Consider the following 22,698-nt stretch of genomic DNA (forward strand, 5'->3'; position numbering starts at 1 on the left):
AATAATAAAACCCCCAATGTCAATTCTTGACTAATCCTGACTAATAAGTCTTTATACTCTTACTTCCTTGGCTGGATAATGGAGTAAGACCCCTGTTTAGCTTGTAATTTAGACCTGTAAATGTAAAGTTTGACCCAAATGGTCAAACCCTGTTCGCCTTAAAGTCAGAAGGATAATCAGCATAGCTACTGAAAAAGTTTGATTTGTGGTCTATTTATTTTTTAAAAAGAGATTTTTTGTCTTTTTCCTCCTTGCTATTTTCTTAAACTGTAAGTTAAAAGCCTTCATTAAACCACAGAACTTTTCTATTAATAATAATTGTTATTAATATTTTAAAAGCTTTTGCTGTATTGAGTGAGGAGTTGTCCAAGCATCAGAAAAGATGTTCTCTGTTCCCAAGAGTTCAACAACGATGCAAATACCCAGAGATCTTGTAAGGAGAAAACCACCTGTGTGTTACATAGTGCAGGACAAACCAAAGCAGCATTCAGCAGCACAACAACAACTTCTCTGAACTGATGGAGCATGTAACAAATATTCCTTCTGGCCAAGAGCCACAGGACAGGTATCACAATGATGGATCACAGAGAACTGCAAGAAGAGAAGGCTGGGAGAGAAGTTCAGAGGTGGGTAACAGTTCTCCAGGCTGTTTATCTCTTCTGTGGGACATGCTGTGCTTGCTCTGGAGGTCATTTTGGCGTGCTTCTGGTTTACTTGTGAGGATTAAGGTTGTCCAGGATGTACAGTGCAAGCACAGTTTGCTATAGGTCATATGATAGAGCCTGTGCACAGAAGCCATGCTGGTCCTGCCCAAAACTCAGAAGTTGGTTACTGCTTAACCACCGGGCCCAAACTTGCTGGGGCACTCTCAGGTACATGGAAATGCTTCTGTTAAAACTTGCCTATGATTAGTTTTCCATGACTTTGAATGTATGAAACAAGGAACCTGTAAAGCTGTAGCCCACTAAATACAGTACCATCATTCCTACTAACAAGCTACAGATTTTGTACTGAGTTTGCAAGGACTCAGGACTGAGGCTTGTCAGACACTCTTTATCCTTAAACCTTAGAAATCAGGCTATGGCTAATTTGTTTTACTTTCATATCTCTGTATGGTACATTACTGCATGATTTTTGTATTTATATCTAGCAGTAACAAGCAGTTATTTAGTATAAAATGAGCTGTAGTGTAGTGTATCCCAAATCCTTTCTCAGGAGCAGTATAATGTTGATAGTGATTCTTCCTCACTTTAGGAACTACTTTTGCTCCTTTTGATGTTTGCTAATGCACTTTAACACCTTTCTGTCTTTTCACATTACATCCTGATTTACTATGTGTGGCACGGTTCACATAGTCGGATGCTTGTTCTTTGATCTGTTACCCTTTAATCAGTTTTGCCAGTTGCAGCTCTGCATTTCTTTATCTGACCATTAGGTCAGTTGTTTCTAACCTTAAGGTCTCCAATACCAGTATATGCCCCATCTCTTACCCTACACCTGCAAATCCACCCCATTGCACTCTCTGTAAGGCAGGAATACAGGTCTGGTATGACAGCAGAGGTCTTGCAAATGGGTCAGTGAAAGGTCAAGGCTTAGTAGGGAAGTCTTACTGGAGTGGATAGCACCTGGGGATCCTTGGCTTCTACAAATTCTCTAAAATTGTACATTCTGGTTTTATATTTTACTCTCATATTCATCAGCACTTAACTAAGCAAGAAGTCCCTATTTATCTTCAGGAAAATAACATCTTAAAATTCATGGGCTTTGTGAGAGTTCAGCATGGAATGTCACGTACTCACATGGCTGAACCTGTTTTGTAGGTTGCAGTTACGTGACTTTTGCTTTGCTAAAATGCACTGTATGGGTGTTCTCTCTTACCACGAACTCATCCAGATCCTGTGGTGATGTTGCTTGTATAAAAGGTGGACAGAAAAGAGAGAAGCAGCATGGATGTAGCTTTCAGAGAAAGTCAAGACATGATTTGCCAGATGAAGACTAAAGATGGTATGACTAGCCCACTCATCAAAAGAAAGGGTCATTGGATCCCTAATACACTCTCTGGATATTTTGTATTTTGTAAATAATTTTTAGGCTTGGATGGCCAGGAATTTCTCAGATTCTTAGGTTGTTCTGCAACCCTTCCATATCAAGCAAAGGGTTCCTGAGTATGGGAGCTGCCTCCTGATGTTTCTCCTGTTTTCTGGAAATTGGGTAATCTTTGTAAGCAATCAAGTAAATAAACAGGACTGCCTCAAAGAGATTGCAAATGAATGCCATTGGTTTCCCAGCATGGAAAAAACACCAGCCAAATCTTTGGGAGGAGGATGGTCTAATTAAGAATTATGTTTAGTTCCCATGGCAAGGCTGTGGCATTGTGGAAGATTCTATTAAATTTATCATAAATGTCAATCCTTGTGCCAAAGAATTCATGGTCTAAATGACAAGGCACAACAGATGACTGAGACAAGAAAGTCTGTGGTGGGCTGGAGGAGACAAGGTATTCTTTAGCCAACTACTAACAGCAACTGCAGCTTTCAACCACTGTGGCTGCTGTCCTGTTGTACTTTGCTGTGAGATTCACAATGGACAGGAGGAGAGAATGGAAGTAGGATAGGTTTCTCTTATCCTGACAGGGGTGAACACTGAGGCCATTACTGTGATTGAACACCTCCCAGAATAGATCAGTATTAAGAAATGGCATCAGCCAAATTCTGCCATTTTCTCATTTTTGAGAACCCGTGATTCTCTGAAGAGAGAGTATGAAGCATGGGATGCCTGTAGAGCAGGGGACTGGCTTGACAGAAAAGTGAGATTTTTAGATTTATTTTTATATTCTAAACTTAATTCTTAAATGCCTCAGGCTTATAAAAGAAGGCATTCAGTCTTTTCAGAAGTTTAAGGCTTCCATCTGTATAAAGGCTTTTTGCTTTTCTGTCTGAACTTGAGTTTCTGCTTCTCCTTGTCCCCTTTTTGGATGCAGGTGTCATCTGGCCCAAAACTATAAGAAATTAGTCTTTTCTCTATAGTACTTGTACCACACCATTGTCTAATTTCTGTGGAAATTATGTGCAGGTACATGATATAATGGTCTTTCTTCTCCTAGACTTAACACTATTTGATTTAATTTCAACTTGAAAGTTGAATTTCAAATCCCAGATGTCTTTGAAATCTATTATAATTACCATTCTGGAAAATTAAGTTATCTGTATTTCCAGTACTGATTTTAGAATTTAACTTAATAGCTTTGTATTTCCAAAGCTAGACTGTAATTGACAGTCACAAAACAATCTTCATGCAATGCTTCAAATGTCTTATCTTTTACCAGCTCTTAATAGAAAGGTCTCAGTATGTGTAAGACCAAAAACAGAGCTGATATATCAGTGATACAATTCTTGTTTATTTCAGAAATCTCAGTCATGCTGAATGCACAGTAACACTAAAAGTGCTTTTTTTCTTTTTTTCTATAAATGTATGTGAAGCAGCAATTACACAGGGAGAAACCAACAAAATAAAAATTGTTTAACAAAAATATTTTTGGGGAGGAATAATCTATAAATGCTTTACAAATATTTCTATATTATATACATATTATATTAAGTATGTGTTTAAATAAAAAGCAAATTCTTAGGCAGAAATTTTAAATACAAAAAATACCAGTAATGCATTGTTTTTCAATGTGACTTCAAATATAATTGATGGCTCCTTAATTATTATTGTTTAATTACATCAATTATAAGCAATTAATAATTGACTGTTATAATCAATTAATAACTACACACAATGAGATTTAGGATATTGCTCATACTGTTGATCACAAAATTTATTTTATGCTCCTGCTGCAAGGTTAAGGTAAATCAAGAACAGCAGTACTTCAACAAAGGCAGTTGTTTTCAGGTCAGTGTTACCAAATTTCAGCTAGAAGTTCCTTTAAAAACCCCATCTCTAAGGGACAAAGCTGCCAGTCCCTACAATACTACAATTTATTGTACTCTCTGAAACATGCTGATTTCCATACATACAAAAAAAAATTTAATCCTGTGGGTGCCAGCCCTTCTCCAGTGGCTTCTTCCCATGCTGTTTAGCCACTTCTGAACTTCCTACAAATTGAACTTTTAAGTGATGGGACCATCAGACAAGATACCATGTTTGTAATAGCTCAGCTATTAAGTTTCCATTGCATTAAGTTTCCACAATATGCTGGTTTTTATTAACTTTGGCTCCAGAGTAATAGATTTTTAACAACTATAAAAGATCACAGATGGTAGGATTGTAAATTTTTGAGAGAGGTAATAATTTGGGAAAATGTATCTCCATTAATTTCTAACATATCCAGGCCTTATTTTACTACTGGAAGTATTAGGTCAAGAGGATGTTGTTGGACTGAAGTAGGGCCTTCTTTCACTGAGAACTACTCAAACTCTACACTTGCCAAGCACATAGCCAAAACCATAAGGGACATCTAGCTTGTGGCATTTGCATTTGTTTTCCAAAGACAGCCTTTGCACAGGTGTGACACCTCCCTTTTCATTCCCCTTTTCTGGTCCATTCCTGCTAAAAGCTGGTAGTGTTTAGGCTCTATGGCTCTTCCATAAGCACAGAAATGACAGGGAGGATGCAACATTGATGACTTGGCCAATGAATTACATAGCTGCTCTGAATGCATAGCAGCCTCCTCAGGTCTTGGATAGCCTGCTAATATTTTGGGGATATTGGTCTCTAAAGCAGCTTTATAAACGAATCTGACATCTGTCCTCTGAAAGTCAACCACACGACTAGGTCAGCTCAATGAGCAGAGAGCTAAATGTATTTCTCCTCCTCCTCTCACACATGGTTGACTCTTCTGAGAGAAAAAGACATGTATTTGGAAAATACTATGCTACTTTAACAGTATGGGGATAATTTCATCTTCTGCCGCTGGGGATATTTATTGGGTGTAGCCCCCAGTTAATTTCAGTATAACAGAAAAGCAACCTAGAGAGGAGTAAGACTGCGCTGTGCCTCCAAGGCACAGCATTACAGTTGAATTCTTACATTAGATCCAAACACCTCGTTCTTAGGAAGATTTAGTCCTACAGCCTATTCTCTCTCTTACTCTAATCACTGCACTCCCCTGGCTTTTGTGTCTTTTGCAGTCACACCTATACATGCCTTGTCACTGTAATTTAAAGGTTGTGGGTCATGCATGGCTGAACAGCGGAAAAGCATTCCAGATGTGACTACGAAGTGCTACTGAGTATCAAGTGACGTTTCAAGCCCAACTCTCAGCGTATGTTAGAAGCAAAAGGAAGTAAAGCATCTGTTGCTGAGACACAGTGGCCATTCTCCATGTGCACTTATTTCAGGTGGGTCTGAAGACCCAAGTTCTGCAGCCTGGAGTTCTACAATGGTAACAGATCTTTGTGCTTTTTGCTGGTGAGAATTCCAACTCCTTTGGGGAACAAGAAAAATAAGTGGTCTTTCAGTACTGAAAGAAGTGTTTCCAAACTGACTAAGGCCTGGCTGAGCTCAGGAAAATGTAGAAAAAGCAGCTTTATCCATATGCATTCATAATACAGAAGACAACATAAGGAAGAAAATTTAACTGCACAAGGGACAGTGTCTAAAATATCACCAATTTTATTCCCTGGAAGCTACACAACCAACAGATGAAGGCTGTGTTACAGCAACACAATTTAGCCGGAGAATAAATGCATCAAGTTGTGCAGATTGACAACACTTTGACCTTTTGCATTCCCAGATATTAGGCACTGGATGAAGCAGGAACGCCACTGAAGTCAAAGGCAAAATTTATGTGACTTCCATGAGAACAGGATTTAAACCAGGAATTTTTGAAGTGGGATAGCATGAGTAAAGACAGTCCTTTTCCTTCACCAAGAAGAAACATGTCTGTCTGTCCTGCTTCGAAAGTCTGACCATTCTACTAGGAATGGAAACTACATAACTCTGGAAGTTTTCCAGATTCACATTAAATTTCAAGACATCAATATTACTTCTCTAAGTGAATATATTTATGATATACTCTGAATATGCTGAAAACAAAGTTAACAAAAACCAAAACTTATTCTAGGAATACACATTTTCGAGCTCTCCCAGAGGCATGTAGACTTTTTACCATGAAAAGTAATTCCCACTAGGCCATAGGGACTATGAATTTTCATGGTAAGTTTTGTCTTTCTCAGCTATGCAAATGAAATTCAGATAACCCATACAGTCTACAGAACCCTAAAATGCCATAAGCATAATTAGGAATAAAAGAGGCCTAACTGCCTTAAGGTGATGATTACCACGTCCTTCAGGTAAGTGTGCACAAGGCAATCTAAAATTATTCAGCTCTCCGGAGTGTATGTTAATCAGAGGTTCTGCTAAGCAGAACTATTACCAGTCCTTTAAAATAACCTCTAAAACATTCTTATGAGACACAGCATAAGTCATCAAGTTATTTTATTTTATGAATCATGAAACTTGAAAACATGTAACTAAAAATGTGTTGAGATTTACTTCATAATGTTTATTTGCCTCTAATGCTTTTAGAGAATGACCCATCTGCATTTTTCAGAAGCCGTCTCTTCATTTTCTTTCCTTTACATTTCTATGTCTTTCAAAGCTTTAGCCTGATTCTCCTTTTGGTTTTCCTGTGTAAATGAAGAATAGCTCTAATGATCTTAAGAGGAGCACATTAGTTTTATGTTTTAACTCTTTTGTTGGAAAAACCTGCTAGTTTGAATTATCCATCAGTTCATAGAATATGTCCTGAGTTGGAAGGGACCCACAAGGACCACTGAAGTCCTACTCCTGGTCATGCACAGGACCATTTCCAAGAATGACACCATGTGCCTGACACTGTTATTCAAACACTTGAACTCTGTCAGGCTTGGTGCTGTGACCACTTCCCTGGGGAGCCTGTTCCATTGCTCAGCCACACTCTGGGTGAAGAACCTTGCCTAATATACAACCTGAATCTCCCCTGACACAATTTCCTGCCATTCCCTTGGGTCCTGTCACTTGTCACCAGAGAGAAGAGATTGATACCTGCCCCTCAACTTTTCCCTTGTGATGAAGCTGTAGACAGCTCTGAGGTCTCACCTCAGTCTTCTTTTCTCCAGAGCAGTTGGCCTGCCTACATTCTATGTAATCATATTTTATCTAAGCCTGAAAGTCACTGCCACTAAACACATTTGTTTACTGGAGTTAATCCCGTTCATAACACATTCTTAAGGATACTAACAGTTGAAACCCCTTAGTGTCAGAACTGTATTTGTGTGCTGCTGTTTCTGAAGTTCTGCATGCCTGCATTATATTGGCTGTTACATGTATTATTTCACTCATTTCACTCTTTAAAATATATTTTATTTGTATAACATGAACACATCCCTTTCCTACCATGTCGAAAAAAATTTTGACTTTCAACTCAACATCTTTTTTTTCCAAGTCAAGAGGAAAAAAAAAACCAAAACATTTTTAGAACTGTATTTTCTAAACAATGTGCTTTTCCTTGGGCCTAGACCTCTGAGATACATCTTGCTGGAAAGTGGATGTCAGCAAGCCCTACGTTTCTTGTTTGAAGGTGGAAACTTAATGGGCTATGGGGTTTTTTTGTTGCAATTCAGAGTGGGAAGGGACTGTCTGCTACGAACAGGAGAGGGAAAAGTGAATGAGTGCCAAAAGAAAAAAAAAACCATAAAAGAATTGACAGCATTCAAAGGCAAGAGGTTGAAAGCCTGTTTCTTACCATCCATTTAGGAAAGTAAAAGCTTTAAAATTCAGAAAGCCTTATTTAAAGTGGGTAAGTTTTGGCTTTAAGTACTTGGCTGTTGCTAGATTGCATTAGGAACTTACCTCCTGCTTACAAAGAAAATCCTTATTATATGGTAATGCCAGCCAACCACTGGGTGACTCCTCTATCCCTTACACTTGCAAACTTCTCATTGCAATTAAATTATCTCTGATTAAACCCCTCTTTATGGGGTACAACTTAATCTGGTTTTGTTTGAGCCAACCACAACAGAAGATTTTAAGTCATCATGTCCTTTCCCTGATGCTGCTGAAGTGCTGGCATTTGCTGTCCTCCAAAGCTTTAGAAAGGCATTCTCGTTAGCCTGATTAGAATTAGTGCACATGTGCACAAACGCGGAGTGGGCGTTCACAGGGAACACAAGCTACATGCTCCTTTCAAGTATCACATGAATTGTTGTTACCCTTTCCCTCAAGTGATTTGAGTACTCAGCTGAGAAGTGGGAAATGGTTTCAAATCCTCCTGCTGCGTAATGGGATAGGGCTGATAACTCACCAAAAAGTTTCCTAATCAACGTTTAGGTTCAGGTATATTGCAGTCAGTTTTTTCTCTTGATGGTGTTTTTACTTTTCAGCTCAAGAGGGGCCATAAGCCTGCAGTTCAATAATTAGAAATTACTCCTGGTGGGCAAGGGCTCACACAGGCTCTTGCCTGCTCCTGTGACTGAGTAACACAGAAGTCTTAACAGGTCATTAGAAGACCTTTCTGTTAATTGAGGACTTTGATTTCCTCAGAGCAACTGGGTGCTGAAAAGATCTCCACCTGTTTTTGGATGAAGCTTGAAATGACTTGCTGAGAGACCTAAGAGCTCAGACCTGAGTGGAGAACTTGCCTGCCTCATGTGGGAACTGTAAGCAGAGCTCAGTGTAGGTTCTTCATTGCTCACAGAATCCTTTACCTTATTCCTTGTAGCAGCTGCAGGGAGCTTCTAGGGAAGGTATATTTATGCAATTAGTATTACATAAGGCAACTCTTAAGAGCAGCAGTCACACACTTTGTGCTGTTGCTCTGCATTTCATCCCGTCTTGCTGCAGGCCAAAGCACAGTCCTCCTAACAGCACAAGTTCTGTTGTGTCTTGCAGGACCTCTGCATTATTTCCAGCATTAGAGTGCTGCTCAGGCTGAGGTTACAGCAACCTCCCTTCCTCTATGGATTCCCAAGGCAGCAAAGAGAGCACAGAGAGTGAAGAAGCCCCTTAACTTTTCTTAGGGGCTTCTCCAAGCTTGACCTCTCCCTGCTATGCAAAGCTAATATAAGATACATGGCACATCAAGTGCCTTCCATCAAAGGGCATTTCTGGAGCAAGCCTAATCACATTGATAGGATGAGCTTGATGCTTCCATATAACCAGTCTCTGTTGAGCTTTCCAGTTGGTGCAGCTTAGTGTTAGCTGCTGACCATATCCAGGTGCTTACAGAACAGAAACACCCCACTGTTACCTGTAACTCCTCAACCCAACTCCCTTCTACCTTCTAGAGAAACTCCAAAGCCCTTCAAGTGCATCTGAGAGAAAATATATTTTGTTTTATATTTCACCCTATGTTTAGGTCTTTGTCTTTTATATATTAAGTGTTATATATATCTTATGCTTTTGAGTGCCTGTTATAGTTAACTTACACCATATTTTACCATTAAGTTCTTCACATTATTTTCACAATCTGTCTCCTACCTAAGTTACGTGCGTCAAAGTGCCTCAGGTTCTCTTCCCTGAGAGTGGGGTCACCTGAAACACTTTTCTCAACTCATAAAACATTTTTACCTTCCTCTTTCTGCTGTGCCATTAGACAAATCCACATCACAACGGTTTCTTTAAGCTTAAACTGTGTCTACTCATGATCTTCCAGAAGTACCTAAGTGACTGTCCTTTCCAGGGAAACTAAATGCCTCCAAGTGACACACCAAGCAGTGTCTGCAACTCCACCTGCTACCAGCTGAGCAGCCATAGCAGGTTTTGCTCTAGAAGATGTGCCGAGAACCTCATTCTGTTTTCCAAATAGACATTTTTAGCTCTGATAGAGGAAACACATACTCCAGGGGTCAAAATACACTCCAGCAAAAATATATCAGTGATTAACTATATCAGAACATTTCTATTTTTCTAAGCATTCCCTTATGAACATGATTTTTATTCCAGCAAAGCAATGCGAACGGCGTTTGCCTGGAAGCCAGCCCTGATTGAAACATGTCTTCCTCCCGAGAGGTTCCTGTGCACGTAAGCCCGATTTAGCTGAGCAACCCTTTCACGTTCTGAGTAATTCTTAGAAATAATTCCTGCTTCAAAACGCTCAAAGATGAGACTAATTTATGCCTGCTCCTTATAGGCACCTTCGATGCTGATTTCGGCGACACAAAGCATCACGTAAGGGTTTTGCATCAGACGGTGCGGCAAGAGCACCGAGGCGAGCTCGCTCTCCGCGGGCGCACGGGTTCCCCGCGGATCGGCTCCGCGCCACTCCACGAGCCCGCGGCTCCCCGCGGCCAGCCCGCTCGGCGTAGCGGCCACTCACCTCCACGAAGTAGAAGCAGGGCAGGAGGGTGACGCTGTCCTTGGTCACTTTGCCCTTTTGCCGCTCCTTCGCGGACATGCTGGCGGGGCTGCGGGCGGCGGCCCCGCGGCCAAGCACTGCCCCGGCTGCTCGCAGCCGCCCGCCCGCCGCGGGTCTCCTCCGCCCGCCGCCGCCGCGCCGAGCGCTGCGCCGTGCGCGGGGCTGACGTCAGGAGGCTGCTCGGCGGCGGGCGGGGGTCCCGGCCAGCTTAACTCCTTCGCGCCGGGCGGCGAGGCAGGGAGCGGGGGGCACCGGAGCTCCGGGCGGTGCGCCCACGCACGGGCATGCTTTGGCTGCGGCAGGAGATTTCTATGTGCGTGTACAGGTGTGAGAGACCCGAACAGGATCCCAGCGGGCATCAGGGTGTTCGGGATGCTCCTTGGGGAGTCTGCTGCGTTTATCTTGTTTCTGGGAAATACTTTTTTCTGAAACAGAGTAGTAGAACGGTCCAGGGAATAGCATTCCTATACAAGCAATGTTCTCTTCTTGCAGGTGTACTATTTTTGAAATCAAGATGATAATGACAGCTCACCTCAGTCTTAGTGTCAGTCAGGGGGAGTAGTGTGACTGGGACAGAGCCAAACTAAGCTCTTCAACCCCATGTGCAATAGTGAGGCATGTGATTTCTCTGATCTGTGAAGTATCTGGTGCAGTTCCTGCTACAGTCTTGAAAAGAACAGAATTAACCTGAGCAATTGTTTCCATGGTAAAATGTGCTGAGATCCTATTTATGGATCAAAGTTTGCAGCCTTTTCTCAGGCAAGCTCCTGTTGATGTCAATGAGATGTACCCCGGATAAGGCCTGCAGGAATTGTCTGTACAAGATAGCATTTTCATTCTTTGTAGCGCATTAATAAGGTCTGCAAAAGTTGTCTTGTGCCTATAAGCTTATTCTTGCATTGTCATGTTCAGCTTTAATGTACAAGGAGAGAAGTGTGACTCAAGCAGTCATTGTTTATTTCCTGTCCTCCTCCTTTTCTGGGAAAATGGGAAATTACCTGCTGTTCTTGTTCAGATGGTTGCTAGTATTTTGGCTGCTATGGCAGTGGAGGTGAAGATTCTCATCAGCCCCTTTTCTTTTCTAGCTGCTTTCTTTTCATTTATCTGGAGTGGATATGCCAATCCATGCTCTGCACTGAGTAGACAAGCTTCATGAGAAGGTGAAATCAAAAACGTACTTCATGCCTGCAGGCAGGTGTGGAAGGCAGATCTGTAGTCTGACTCCAAATCATTGAAAAAGACTTCTCAGAGCTGCAACACAGGTTGCCATACCAACACATATTCTTGTCCTAACCCTGTTAGGAAAGATTTACAGGATTTCTGCTGGCTCAGGAGCAGAGGAGATATGCCTCTGTCTATCAGCACTGAATTCCAGCAAATTACTCTGGTTGGTGTGGGGACGTTTGGTAGTGGTTTGTACCCATCAGTACGAGTCTAGCCTTTAAAAAAACGAAGTCCCTTTTTGTTAACTTTGCTGGTGGATTGTTCCAAGTAAAACAGGAAGAGTTGAGGAGCTGTAGTAAGATTTTGCTCTTGCCAGATATGTAACTATTATTGGGGAGAGTGGTTAATGAGTGATACCACTTAAAGTTGCATTTATTGTATCAGCCTTGATTGTTGTGAAATCATGACTCTGGCTTGAAAATAATCAGCACACTAATAAAAATTATTCAAGAGTACTTTTTCTGCCTGTTTCACGCACAGTTGCTTCATTCTGGGAGAGCCAGGGGGATTAGGTGCTTCTCTGGTAAAATGAACCAAGAAACTTGCATCATGATAGAAGTTCCCAGTATAAATAGATAGAAATTCTCAGTATAAATTATATTTGATCATTGTACTGCCTAAAGGCCAGTTAAGAGTACATTTGTGATAGGTACAGTGAAACACAAGGTAGTAGCCAGCCTCTCTTCTACAAAGTCTCACCATAAAGAAGTGTCTGGTGGGAAGGATACAAAGCAAGCTGTGTGACTGCTGTAAGGGCAGGAGGACTTGTGCTAATTCTCTGTGTTTGTTTCTGATAGACGGAGTTAGGAGAGGGGTTATATATGAGTTAGCTGAAGTGAAGCAATTACTTTTTGTCAGTGACAGACCTTGCCACAGAATCACAGAATATGTTGAGTTGGAAGGGACCCACAAGGATGACCAAGACCAACTCCTGGCCCTGCAAAGAGCCACACCACGTGCCCGAGAGCATTGTCCAAATGCTTCTTGAGCTCTGTCAGGTTTGGGCCTGTGACCACTCCCCTGGGTCAGTCAAATGCTGAGAAGGAGGATGAGCCTTCCTCCTGGTACATGCAGTGACCCAGTTTGAGCCTTCATCTTCAACAGACCCTTGACTAACAGTCCTTTGACTAATTACCCTCTAGGGTTCTGCATCCACCTGCTTCTCCACTACAGTGGAGGTTCAAGACTCCCAAAACTCTTGAGACTGTACTGTCTCTGAAAATAATCAGTCTATCTCTTGCTCATTTGCTCAAATATTGTGTAGCCTGTCCACTTCTTCCTGTAGGTCCTTCACCTGGCAACACAGCTCCTCACACATGGCACACCTTCTGCAAAAGAACTGCTTGTCATCCCCAGCCTTAAAAAGAGGCATCAGGCACTCCTGGCAACCTATGACCTGGACAGCTACATCTGCTGTCAGCAGGTCTGGCTGGCTGGAGGCCTCTGGCGTGGCTGGCTCGGTGACTCTCCAGCTACATGGGATTCTAGTGAAACAGAGGAGGAGAAGGCTCATCAGTGCCTGTGTCCCAGCATGGGGCAGGTCTGTCTCATGCTAGTCTAAAGGTGATACGATGGGCAACCATGGACATGTCTAGGGTGCATTTCCCACTCTTGTCTCTGGGCCTTCACTTAGGTTCTCTCTTGAGACTCAGCTAGAACAACCACTTTCTCAGGAATAAGTAACCAAAGTACAGCTAAGGTGCTACTTCACCATTTCAGCCTTGGTGTGCTGCCAGCAATGGATTCCTAACTGCCAATAGGGTTGGCAATAAATTAATTAATAAATTGATAATAAATTAAACTCATTTCCCCAAGTCTAGTCTATTTTGCCCAAGACAGTAACTGGTGAGTGATCTCTCCCTGTTCTTGTCTTGACCCATGAGCATTTTGTTACATTTTCTGTCCCCTCTCAAGCTGAGGAGGGGAGTGATAGAGAGGCTTTGGTAGACACCTGGTGTCTATCTAGGGGCAGTCCACCACGAGTGTCTCATCCATACGATCTCCTAAAGGAGAATGTGTTGGTGGTAACTAATTCAGAAACACCTCCTGTCCATTTCATGATATTCTTACAAGAAAGTGTGGTAATGTGTGACTTACAAATGCATCTATGTGCTGGATAGTCATATGTACAGGATCTGCACAAATCCTGACAGCTTTTCTACCCACCTTCAAGCAAACTCAGAGAAGTGTCATGGATCATTTAGCATAAAGCATAAGATTGTTTGTTTATGCTTTGCTTCAGCAAAACCTATCAAGCTCATAGAAACATTTAAAGAAGTTGGGGAGCTAAAGGATGAAATTCATAGATGTGGACTATAGGCCTCTTCTGACTCATTTGGAATGAGTTTTTGAGAGTGATTTATTATTCCATAAATGAGAAGAAAACTTGGCAATCATTAGGTACCCCTGGTGATTCCAAGCTGATATTTTGGAGCTCAGTTTGACCCAAGACCTTGTCCCCCAAAAGAAGCATTGTTGGTGAAGCATCTTTAGGTGAAGACAGCACCTTTCTTTGCACTTGACAGGTGGACAGTAGCTGCCACAGTTATTAGAAACATGATTTGAAATTATTTTCCAGTAAAATCTAGTGTGTTGGCAAAGTTCCACTGCATAAAATGTGACTGCAGGTCATTTCTCTTTGTCCAGGTGCTCTCTTCCCTCTGCAGCAAAGTCTGCCTTTACTCCCAGGCTTTGGTAAGAGCTGGACACAGGCAGTGGCTGTGGTTTCACTGCTTCCATGGCAACAGAAAGCATACTGCAAAAGCAGGGACCAGTGCTATATCACTGAATAAATCCACTTGCAAAAGCTGTATGAAATAATATGGCAAAGGTTTAGAGGAGCTGGTGGGTCTACGGATGTGCAGATTACCTGGTCAGAGAGTGGCTCTGGGGCTTTGTAGCAAGCAGAAGTTAGGCCAGAGGCTGCAGCAGCAGCTGCAGTTGCACTTACCATTGCTTAGTAGCCTAAGGAAACCTCCTCCTTTCTCCTGGTCACCACACAATTTCCCTGAAGAAATGCCACTTCTGGGACTGTGTGCATGGATCAGGGTTAATTCATAATATATAGATACATTTTTGTTTTTTTGGTTTGGTTTGCCCACTGAGTGCAGAATAGATGATGTGAACTCAGCATATTAAAACAGTAATCCTCTCTTGAGAGAGGGTGGCATATGGAAGCTGGGCCTTGCTGTGTGGAACTGACAGATGTTTTCTGTTCTGCTTTGCTTGCCATATCAGAATTCAAAAATGCAGTGTGTGTTTGTATATATATTCTTCTTTCCCCCACCCCCTGTCCCAGTCCCCCATCTCCCTGTCCCTCAGGAAAATGTCTATTTGGGGGAACTGCCTGTGTGTATTGAATTCACGTGTTATTCCATAAGTAAATCTGCCCTGAGCAAGTGAGGAGACATTGCTTGTTATGGTCATCCATTTAAAAAATTGTTTTGGTCATGAGACAGACAAATTTTTATGAATGTTTTATGAACAGGCTTTCTAATCTTTGGTGCAACTACCTCAGTGTAGTCTTTTATTTGGAGGAAAAAACCTGCTGGCTCCCAGGACAAAGCTCATGTCAGACAACATGGCAGCATCTTTTCCAGCATCTAAACAAGGTACCTTACATATGAACCTTATAAATGCTGTGAAAAGGAAAATATACAGGATATAGCAAAACTGGATAGCTGAATGGTATCAAGGGCAGTGCCTTAATTATCAACATTTGCATTAGCCTTCTTCAAGTGCAAGATTTTTTTCCCTTGCTTTTTTATATTAGGGCAAAATTTTCTTCTTTGACCCATCTGTAGATCCCATGTTGGCAGCACATAGCACTCTTGGATAGATGGCGTGTGACAGCACTGGAAGATTCAGAGTGGAACAAATTCAAAACATACAAAAGAGATCCACAGTGCAGATGGGAGAGTTATATTCTGCTTTGAAGTTGTAATTGCAACAAGCAATTGTTTCTCTGCTATGCCTAATAATCTCCTGTCATTGTAAAGCTCTGTCTTCTAATGTCTTTTCCTTAGCTCCTAGATATAGGTCACAGCTTTAAAGCAGCAGATGACTCTGAATGATTCCTGGCTTTCCTGCTGCCTTTTACACTGTAGTGTTTGGTTTGAAAAATGAATTTTGCATATTTTGTATGAGTCATGCTAGGATGATTTTTCTGAATCTGTGGCTTTAAATACTATTTATGAACACATCTACATAGTATTTTGCAGACATGCATGCCTGTGCTTCCTGGCCTTAGGCAAGTAATGGGTTGCAAGCCATGTGCTTGCAGAAGCATAATGCTGGACTGTGGTTTGTATGAACTGCTTCCCTTTAAGTCAGATTTAGCAACAGGCTGAGTGGTCATGTGGCTTTTTAGCGAAGCTGCCTTGTGGCTGGCTGATGTCGAGTCTGTGGTCGCTATGGACTGTGCACAGTATGCGTTTGTTTTGATGTTGATAATGGTAGATTCTTGGTTACCTGCATATGTCTGCATTTAAGATCTTAGTTACAGGCATGAAGGCATGAAAATGTCAGAATGTGAAAATCCCAGCCCCCTTCTGGAATATCAATGCCTCTTTAAAGCAACTTTGTGTAGATATTGATAAAGCACAAATCTAGATTATGCGATGACCTGTCGCAAATATTTTGCTTGAATCTGGGGAAGTTATCACCAGCTAATTAGATATCAGCCATTTGGTGCATGAGCTCAGGCAGAGAGAGGTTGAGTAAGAAAGTACAGCCATACAATGAATAGTAGAAGCCATTTGTTTAAATGGAAACGCTGAAGTCCCAGCAGAAATTCTCCTTGCCCTGCAGTCTGAACATAATACCATGTCAGAAAAGGACTGGTATACTTGTCTGACATTTTTAGGACTACAATAGCCTGTTGATATTTATTAGTCCACCCCTTTCTAACCACTGCACATATTTGTTTCTCAACATAGTTTTGCCATATCCAAGACTCTGATGTCATGTTTTTTCAGCTTAAATAACAACTTTCTCATAATAGAGAATTTTAATGAAAAATGCATGTTTCAAATTCTGTGAGAAAGGCAAACTGCATGCATGACTTTGAGTAGGAAATTTAGCAAGCGAATTGTAACAACACAAGATAGGAGGTAGTGGAAAAATATCTAAGGTGCTAAAACTTGAATTTTTCAGAGTGTTCTTAGATGCTCCAAATTCAAAAGAGACAAAAATCTTTTATTTTTAGAATATTGAAGTCCAATATTAACTTCCATATAGGCACATCAATTATTTTGGAAGTCTGTAATCATAGTGCTGTTTGTTGTCAAGGACACAAATGAGGTGGCCTCACAACTGAAGAAAACTCCTGTCCCACACCATTAAATATTAATTTTCACTGTTAGTAAAACTGAGGCATAAAAACCTACCTTATGTGTACATATGCACATAAATATGTTTTTTTTGTATTTATGAGGTCTTAAAGCAATGTGATAATTGAGTGAAATCACCTTAGCTAAAAGTGACTGCAATTCCACAATAGCACTCAATACATATCAGGATTAATATTTATACTGTATAGCACCAGAGATCTCTGACTGAACTAACAGAAAGGAGAAAACCATGAAATGCTCATTTTATTATTTGTATATCATTTTCTGTGAAAAAAATTAGCATCATCAGGCAGCAGAAAAACTTATTGTCAGTAAATGTTGAATAAATGCAGAAATAGCATGGTGCAAGAATCAGTCTATCATCTTGTTAGAATAAAAGTGAATAAAGACTTGATCTATGAATAAGTTGAGTAGAAATACCTGGATTATAAAAACTAGTTGAATATTCACGGAGACAGTGTTCTTTAGGACTTGGGCAAATATGTAAGAGGTTATACAATAATTTTGTACCTTGGTTCTGTAATGTGAGAGTGAAGAGCTGTCAGGTGGCTTTCAGCCCCTTTGTGATCATGCTTAGAAGGCTGTTAAAACCAACCATTGCTGAATTTAATGTGGGAAAGTTTGTTAAGAATGGAAATGTAGATGCAAATGGTCAGCAGTTGTTCACCACAACACAGAAGTATCTTGCTAAAGTTCAGAATGCAAAGCCTGAACAGAGTTGTAATGGCAACTGTAATAATGAGAAGATATCTATGATGAAGGGGGTGATTCTCCTGGTGCAGTTCTTCATCTCTCCTGACTGGAACATCTTAAACACCTTCAAACTATTTTGAGTTCTCACTGAGTTTTAAGGATTGTAACTATTAGGTGTAACTTGCAGAAAAAACAATGGAGATATGTGGAAGATAAAAGATGATTTTGCAACAGTGCAAGCAGAAGTGGAGATTCTGTGTATGCCTGAGATGTGTGCAGGTCATGGCATAGTGTGGCAGTAAGTTCTTGTTTTGTGTAGCTGCTCCAGTAAACACAAACAGTAGGATAAAAAGAAATGGGGGAAAACAGGGAACTAGACATATCTGATGGCTTAATGAGTGCTTTAACCTCATGTTCTTCCGTTTAGTACCTGGCTTTCCCTGGATGGTTGCTCCTGAATTTGACACATTCTAGGAAGAAAATGGTCTCAGGAAATTAGGGCTCAAAGTATTACCTAAGATAAACCAAAGTAGTTCAAGTGTACCTCGACTTTGTTGCCTGCAAAAATACCCTGTGGAAGCATTCAGTAACACCAAATATTATAGTAAGCATAACTGCTGCATGCCTCTGCCTTATAGACTGGCTGGTGGAGAAGTCTCCTGCTGGCCTTATATTTCTGCAGCATGTCCCTCAGCCTAGTGAAATGCTTCCAAAGGACTATCTGACATCTTTATGGCTCCTGTGCTATCAGTGTAAGAAACCCCCAAATGAGGGACTAAAGCTTTGCTCATATAACTTCAGAGGAATTAGTTTTACTGTTGGTTTAGTAGATGTATAGAGGGGAGAAGTGGTGTAGCCCAAACTCAGCAAAATCCAGCTGCCATTTCCAGGGAGTTCCAGCCTGAGGGGAGGGTTTATGAATTAGGTGGTGAGATCTAGAAGAAGGGATAAATTCCTTTTGAATGCTGTGGGCTAAATGTTTTTCATGGACAGACCAACAGCTGTCAGCTAACTGAGGGGCAAGGAGCTGTGCATTGCCTGAGGCAACCATTGTAGGTTAAGGGAGCCATTAGTGATTTGCTTTGGTAAAAACTGTATTGAGCAAAACCAGTAACTTCATCCAAACACTTGCAAATCCATGAAAAGTGAGGCATTCCTTCTTTGAGATCTTACTTTAAAAGGCCCACAGCATTTTACGTACTAGGATTTCAATTGATACGCAGCTTAAATAGAGACCAGAAATTCATTAAAATCTCTTTTCCTGTTGTGGACAAAGGGATGTCTGACCAGTTTTCAGCAGTACCCCTGAACTGCACTGAAATATATTTATTGATAGCTTTAATCTAACTCAAATTAAAAAGCAAACTGTTGAATTTTCAAAGAAGCAAAACCTTACAAAAACGTTATTAATTCCAAATTAATTCAAATACACAATAGTGTAGTTTTATTCATCTTTCCCAGGAGTTCATTTATGTTGACTGAAGAATTTATTTGTTTTGGAGTTTAAATGTCTTTGATAACAGAATATCAATATAAGTACTTATTTGGTAGAATGTAATTTTCATGTGTTTTTCATTACTATTATTTCCCTTCCTGCTCTGGTAGAATGCTTTCTGGATACAAATTCTAGTCATAAATAGAGAACTGTGGCCAGTGACAAATTACATGTCTAAAACCAAGGAAAATAAATGAAGGAGGTATTATTTTTGTAACTGCTTAATACTTGATTTTATCGTTCTTTGAATGGGCTCATCTGTCTCTCTAATGGGAACAATTTATTTCAACTATTTTTTTCTACATTTTTACTACTTTGGCAACAGAAAAGTTTACCATTTTGATGTAAAATTCTACATTTAATTGATAATAATTAAATAAGAGTGTGGGAATAGTTCTTTTCATTCACGTTGGAATTTAGTTCAGGGAGTCTTACCTGCTGTTAAAAGATCCTAATGTTATAAATTTCACTATAGTAGAAGTAGGGCAAGTAATCAGCAAAACTTTCTTGTTTATGTGCATACAACTTGATGAATATGCAGATGAACCCTGTCAACATCTTTGGTACCAGATGAAAATTGTTTATGACTCCTGGATCTCAGATATCATCAACTGGTTTATTTATAGCACAAAAGCAAAATTAAAAGCAATGAATGCTCCTATCATCTTAATTAAACAGGTTAAAATGCTACATTTTAAATTGCTGTGATGTCAAGATTATGATCATTGTTAAGAGGATAGAAAGTATTAACATTTTCCCGGGAGTTAAAGTGTATCCATTCATCTGTTAATGGATTAGTGGCTGGAATAATAAATATTGATTTGTCTTGGGATATAGATGTGAGGTTTGGAGATTTGATGTGATATTCCCAAAGCAGGTATATGCCTGTAATATGGGTTACCTATTTCAGCAATTCAGTTCTTGATACACATTTTTGTGTGTTCCCATTTTATTTTATGCTCTCCAGATGCTTGTGCATCTCTTGTTCATATCTCTTTCACATATTTTCCCCATTTTCCTTGCCATTTCACCATCCCACTTCTATCACTAAATTTTCTACAAACCATTTTTCTTTTTCGTCTTCTACCTGGTCTTGTTCGCTCCCTCCTCTGCAGTTTCTTACTTTTCTTGCCTCCTCCCCATCCTCCCTTCCTTATCCTTCTCTGTCATCCAGCTCTTCCAGTCTTCCATTTTAATGTTTTCAGCCTCTTCTGTTTACCTTTGACATAATCTGTTTCCAGACTCCCTGCACCTTTCTCCACAGTGCTACAATTCTTTGTTTTTCCCTCTGGTGCTGTTTCTTGTGTACTGCCAGCCAACCAGCTGTGTTTAGGGCAGTAGTTACTTGAGACAGAAAGCAGAAACCAGGAGACTGAGCCCTGAAGTGAAGAGCAATATGACACCCTTCTCTTCACTTGGGCCCATGCCCTCTGCTTACCATACCCCTCGAAATATTACCTGTACCCAGGTCACTGCTGTCCACGTGGCACCATCCCATGTTCACCGGCAGAAGTGATGCTGAGGAGCTGTCCAAGGTATGGCCGGCAGTCCCATCTGTCTTGCCCCAGCCTGTCCTGCCCTGTCCTCTCTCTTTGTCCTTCAGCATTTTAGCACGGAACTTTTCATGAAAGTGGCTGAAGACATAGGCAGGAAGCCTCTCTTTCTCTCATCCTACTAACTCCACTGCTGTCTGTGGGGAGGTATCTGTTATCTGTGACCAGCTAATAGAATCCAGGATAGCAATCTCAGGGTGCTGGAGTCAGTAGGATGTTGCAGTGCAGGCAGCTCAAACACCACTTTAGCTGGGTCAGATAAGGAACATAGTGGAAAGCAGTGTCTCTTATTGCAAAGTTTGGCAGAAGAAACATGCAGTTTATGCATGGAGATGGAATTACAAACAGATCACCAGTGTCCTGCTTCCCTAATCCCTTGCCTAGTTAGATTTCTCAGATGTGCAGGTATGTTGTTCATACCATCCAATTTGATTGTTTTTAAGTGTTGGGAAAATGCATTTAAAATGTGCTTCTGTGCATTTCTGTCAATATTGTGAACTGACACCTAAGGACACTTTTCCAGTATGTTGACCCAACCTTTCATTTAGAATACATGTAATGGATATCTGGTGTATCAAAGATGTGGTGAGAGATACTGACAGGTACAGGGGATCAACCTTCACCTCTCCTTGTTCAAAACAATTCTTTGTTTTCATGGACATTCTCAACTAAGTAATCTCATTTCTTGCCTGGAATATTTTCATCAACTGTTTGACGAAGCAGCAGCTCTACACAGAGGATTAGGGAAAGTTTGTCTGTTTTTCAGTTTGCTTAATTTGTACATCTGAGAATTCCTTGTGTGTATTTAGTTTGTTCCTCAAGAGGTTCAGTTTCCCACTCATTTATGTGACTCTTTCCAGGAGTGATATTCCAAAAACCTAGAAAAATAGGATTATAAAATCACCTTCTAAAAAGCAGAAAGGTGGCATTGGCACAGAACATAAAAAAGTTGTTTTTTCTGTCATTAACGTTTTTCCACACTTTTCTTTTTGTCTCTCATAAGCTCTCTGTGCTGAAGTTTACGCCTTTGTAAAATGGAGGCAATGTCCTTTGCAGTCTTAGGAGATGGTATGAGTGTTCTGTAAACCATAATTAATTCAGTACTGTGAGATCATTAGAAGAAAGTCTGTTGTTGTTATTGTGAGTTACTGTAACTCTAAAGATACTCAGTTGGGTACAGTTTCTAACAACATTGACTGAGTCCTCTTCCCAGAGGAGCTATGGGACTCTTCTACTGTCCCTAGAATTTTTAGGATTAGGTGTGGTAACAAGAGGTTCAGCCCCTACTCTGTCTGATCTCTTCTGGTCACACTATCACCGAATGACAACACAGCAATTCTTAGCTTCTTCTGTGTCTTCAGAAGAATTTCCAAATAATATATAAAGTTCCTCTAGGAAACAGTGAACCTGAGGTTGTGACTTCCAATGGGTATTTTCCATGGCTAGTGTCTTTTTTAATGCAATGACACATTTTTAATGACACAATGGGATGATTTTTCATGTAGAAATGTCACAAAACAAGAAATATGGGTCATTATTATTAGCACTGTTCTATGAATTATCTCACAGATTTTCCCTTTAAATGTAACACTTAAGATTATTATATGTATGTAATAATTTCTCATCTTTTGCTATACTTAAATTCTCAAGTGCTTTTTCCTCAATATATTCTGAATCTCTAAGGAGCCTTTTAAAATTTAAAATAGGAAAGACAAGAAATAAGGGTTGGCAAAGCAATGCTGAGATTTTTTTATATACATCAGCTATTTTTCTGATTTGTTCCTGTTATGAAAATATGGTGAACCAGCAGTGTTAGCAGTGTAATGATCAAATGTCTTGGATATCAGTTCTGAGTAAGATCAGCTTTTTTATTTTGGAAAATGGTTGAATATGGGAGAAACGGAAGTTGATTCTTAAGTCATGGTAAAAGAAATAATTACAGTCACTTGTGATTTATAAAATCTATTCCTAAAAACGTACCTCTGGCATGTAAGAGAAGTTTGCCAGGTTAAGTGTAGTATTCCTCTGTGGGTTTTTACTTGA

At 40.4% G+C, this 22,698-nt stretch overlaps 2 protein-coding genes across 2 annotated transcripts in view; one reads left to right on the forward strand and one right to left on the reverse strand.

Annotated features, from left to right (window-relative positions):
* The window catches only part of PLPPR4 (phospholipid phosphatase related 4), a 31,843-nt gene extending 21,381 nt beyond the window's left edge, over positions 1 to 10,462 (reverse strand). Inside the window, exon 1 of the mRNA XM_048312549.1 lies at positions 10,301 to 10,462. Within this exon, the coding sequence (XP_048168506.1) occupies positions 10,301 to 10,378 (78 nt within the window). The 5' untranslated portion in view covers positions 10,379 to 10,462. The remainder of the gene's footprint in view (positions 1 to 10,300) is intronic.
* Positions 1 to 22,698, forward strand: part of PLPPR5 (phospholipid phosphatase related 5) — a 120,812-nt gene that overhangs the window by 13,655 nt on the left and 84,459 nt on the right. The gene's annotated exons all lie outside the window — the stretch shown is intronic.

Source organism: Corvus hawaiiensis, chromosome 9 (genome assembly GCF_020740725.1).
Source record: "Corvus hawaiiensis isolate bCorHaw1 chromosome 9, bCorHaw1.pri.cur, whole genome shotgun sequence".
In the NCBI taxonomy this organism is placed as follows: Eukaryota; Metazoa; Chordata; class Aves; order Passeriformes; family Corvidae; genus Corvus; species Corvus hawaiiensis.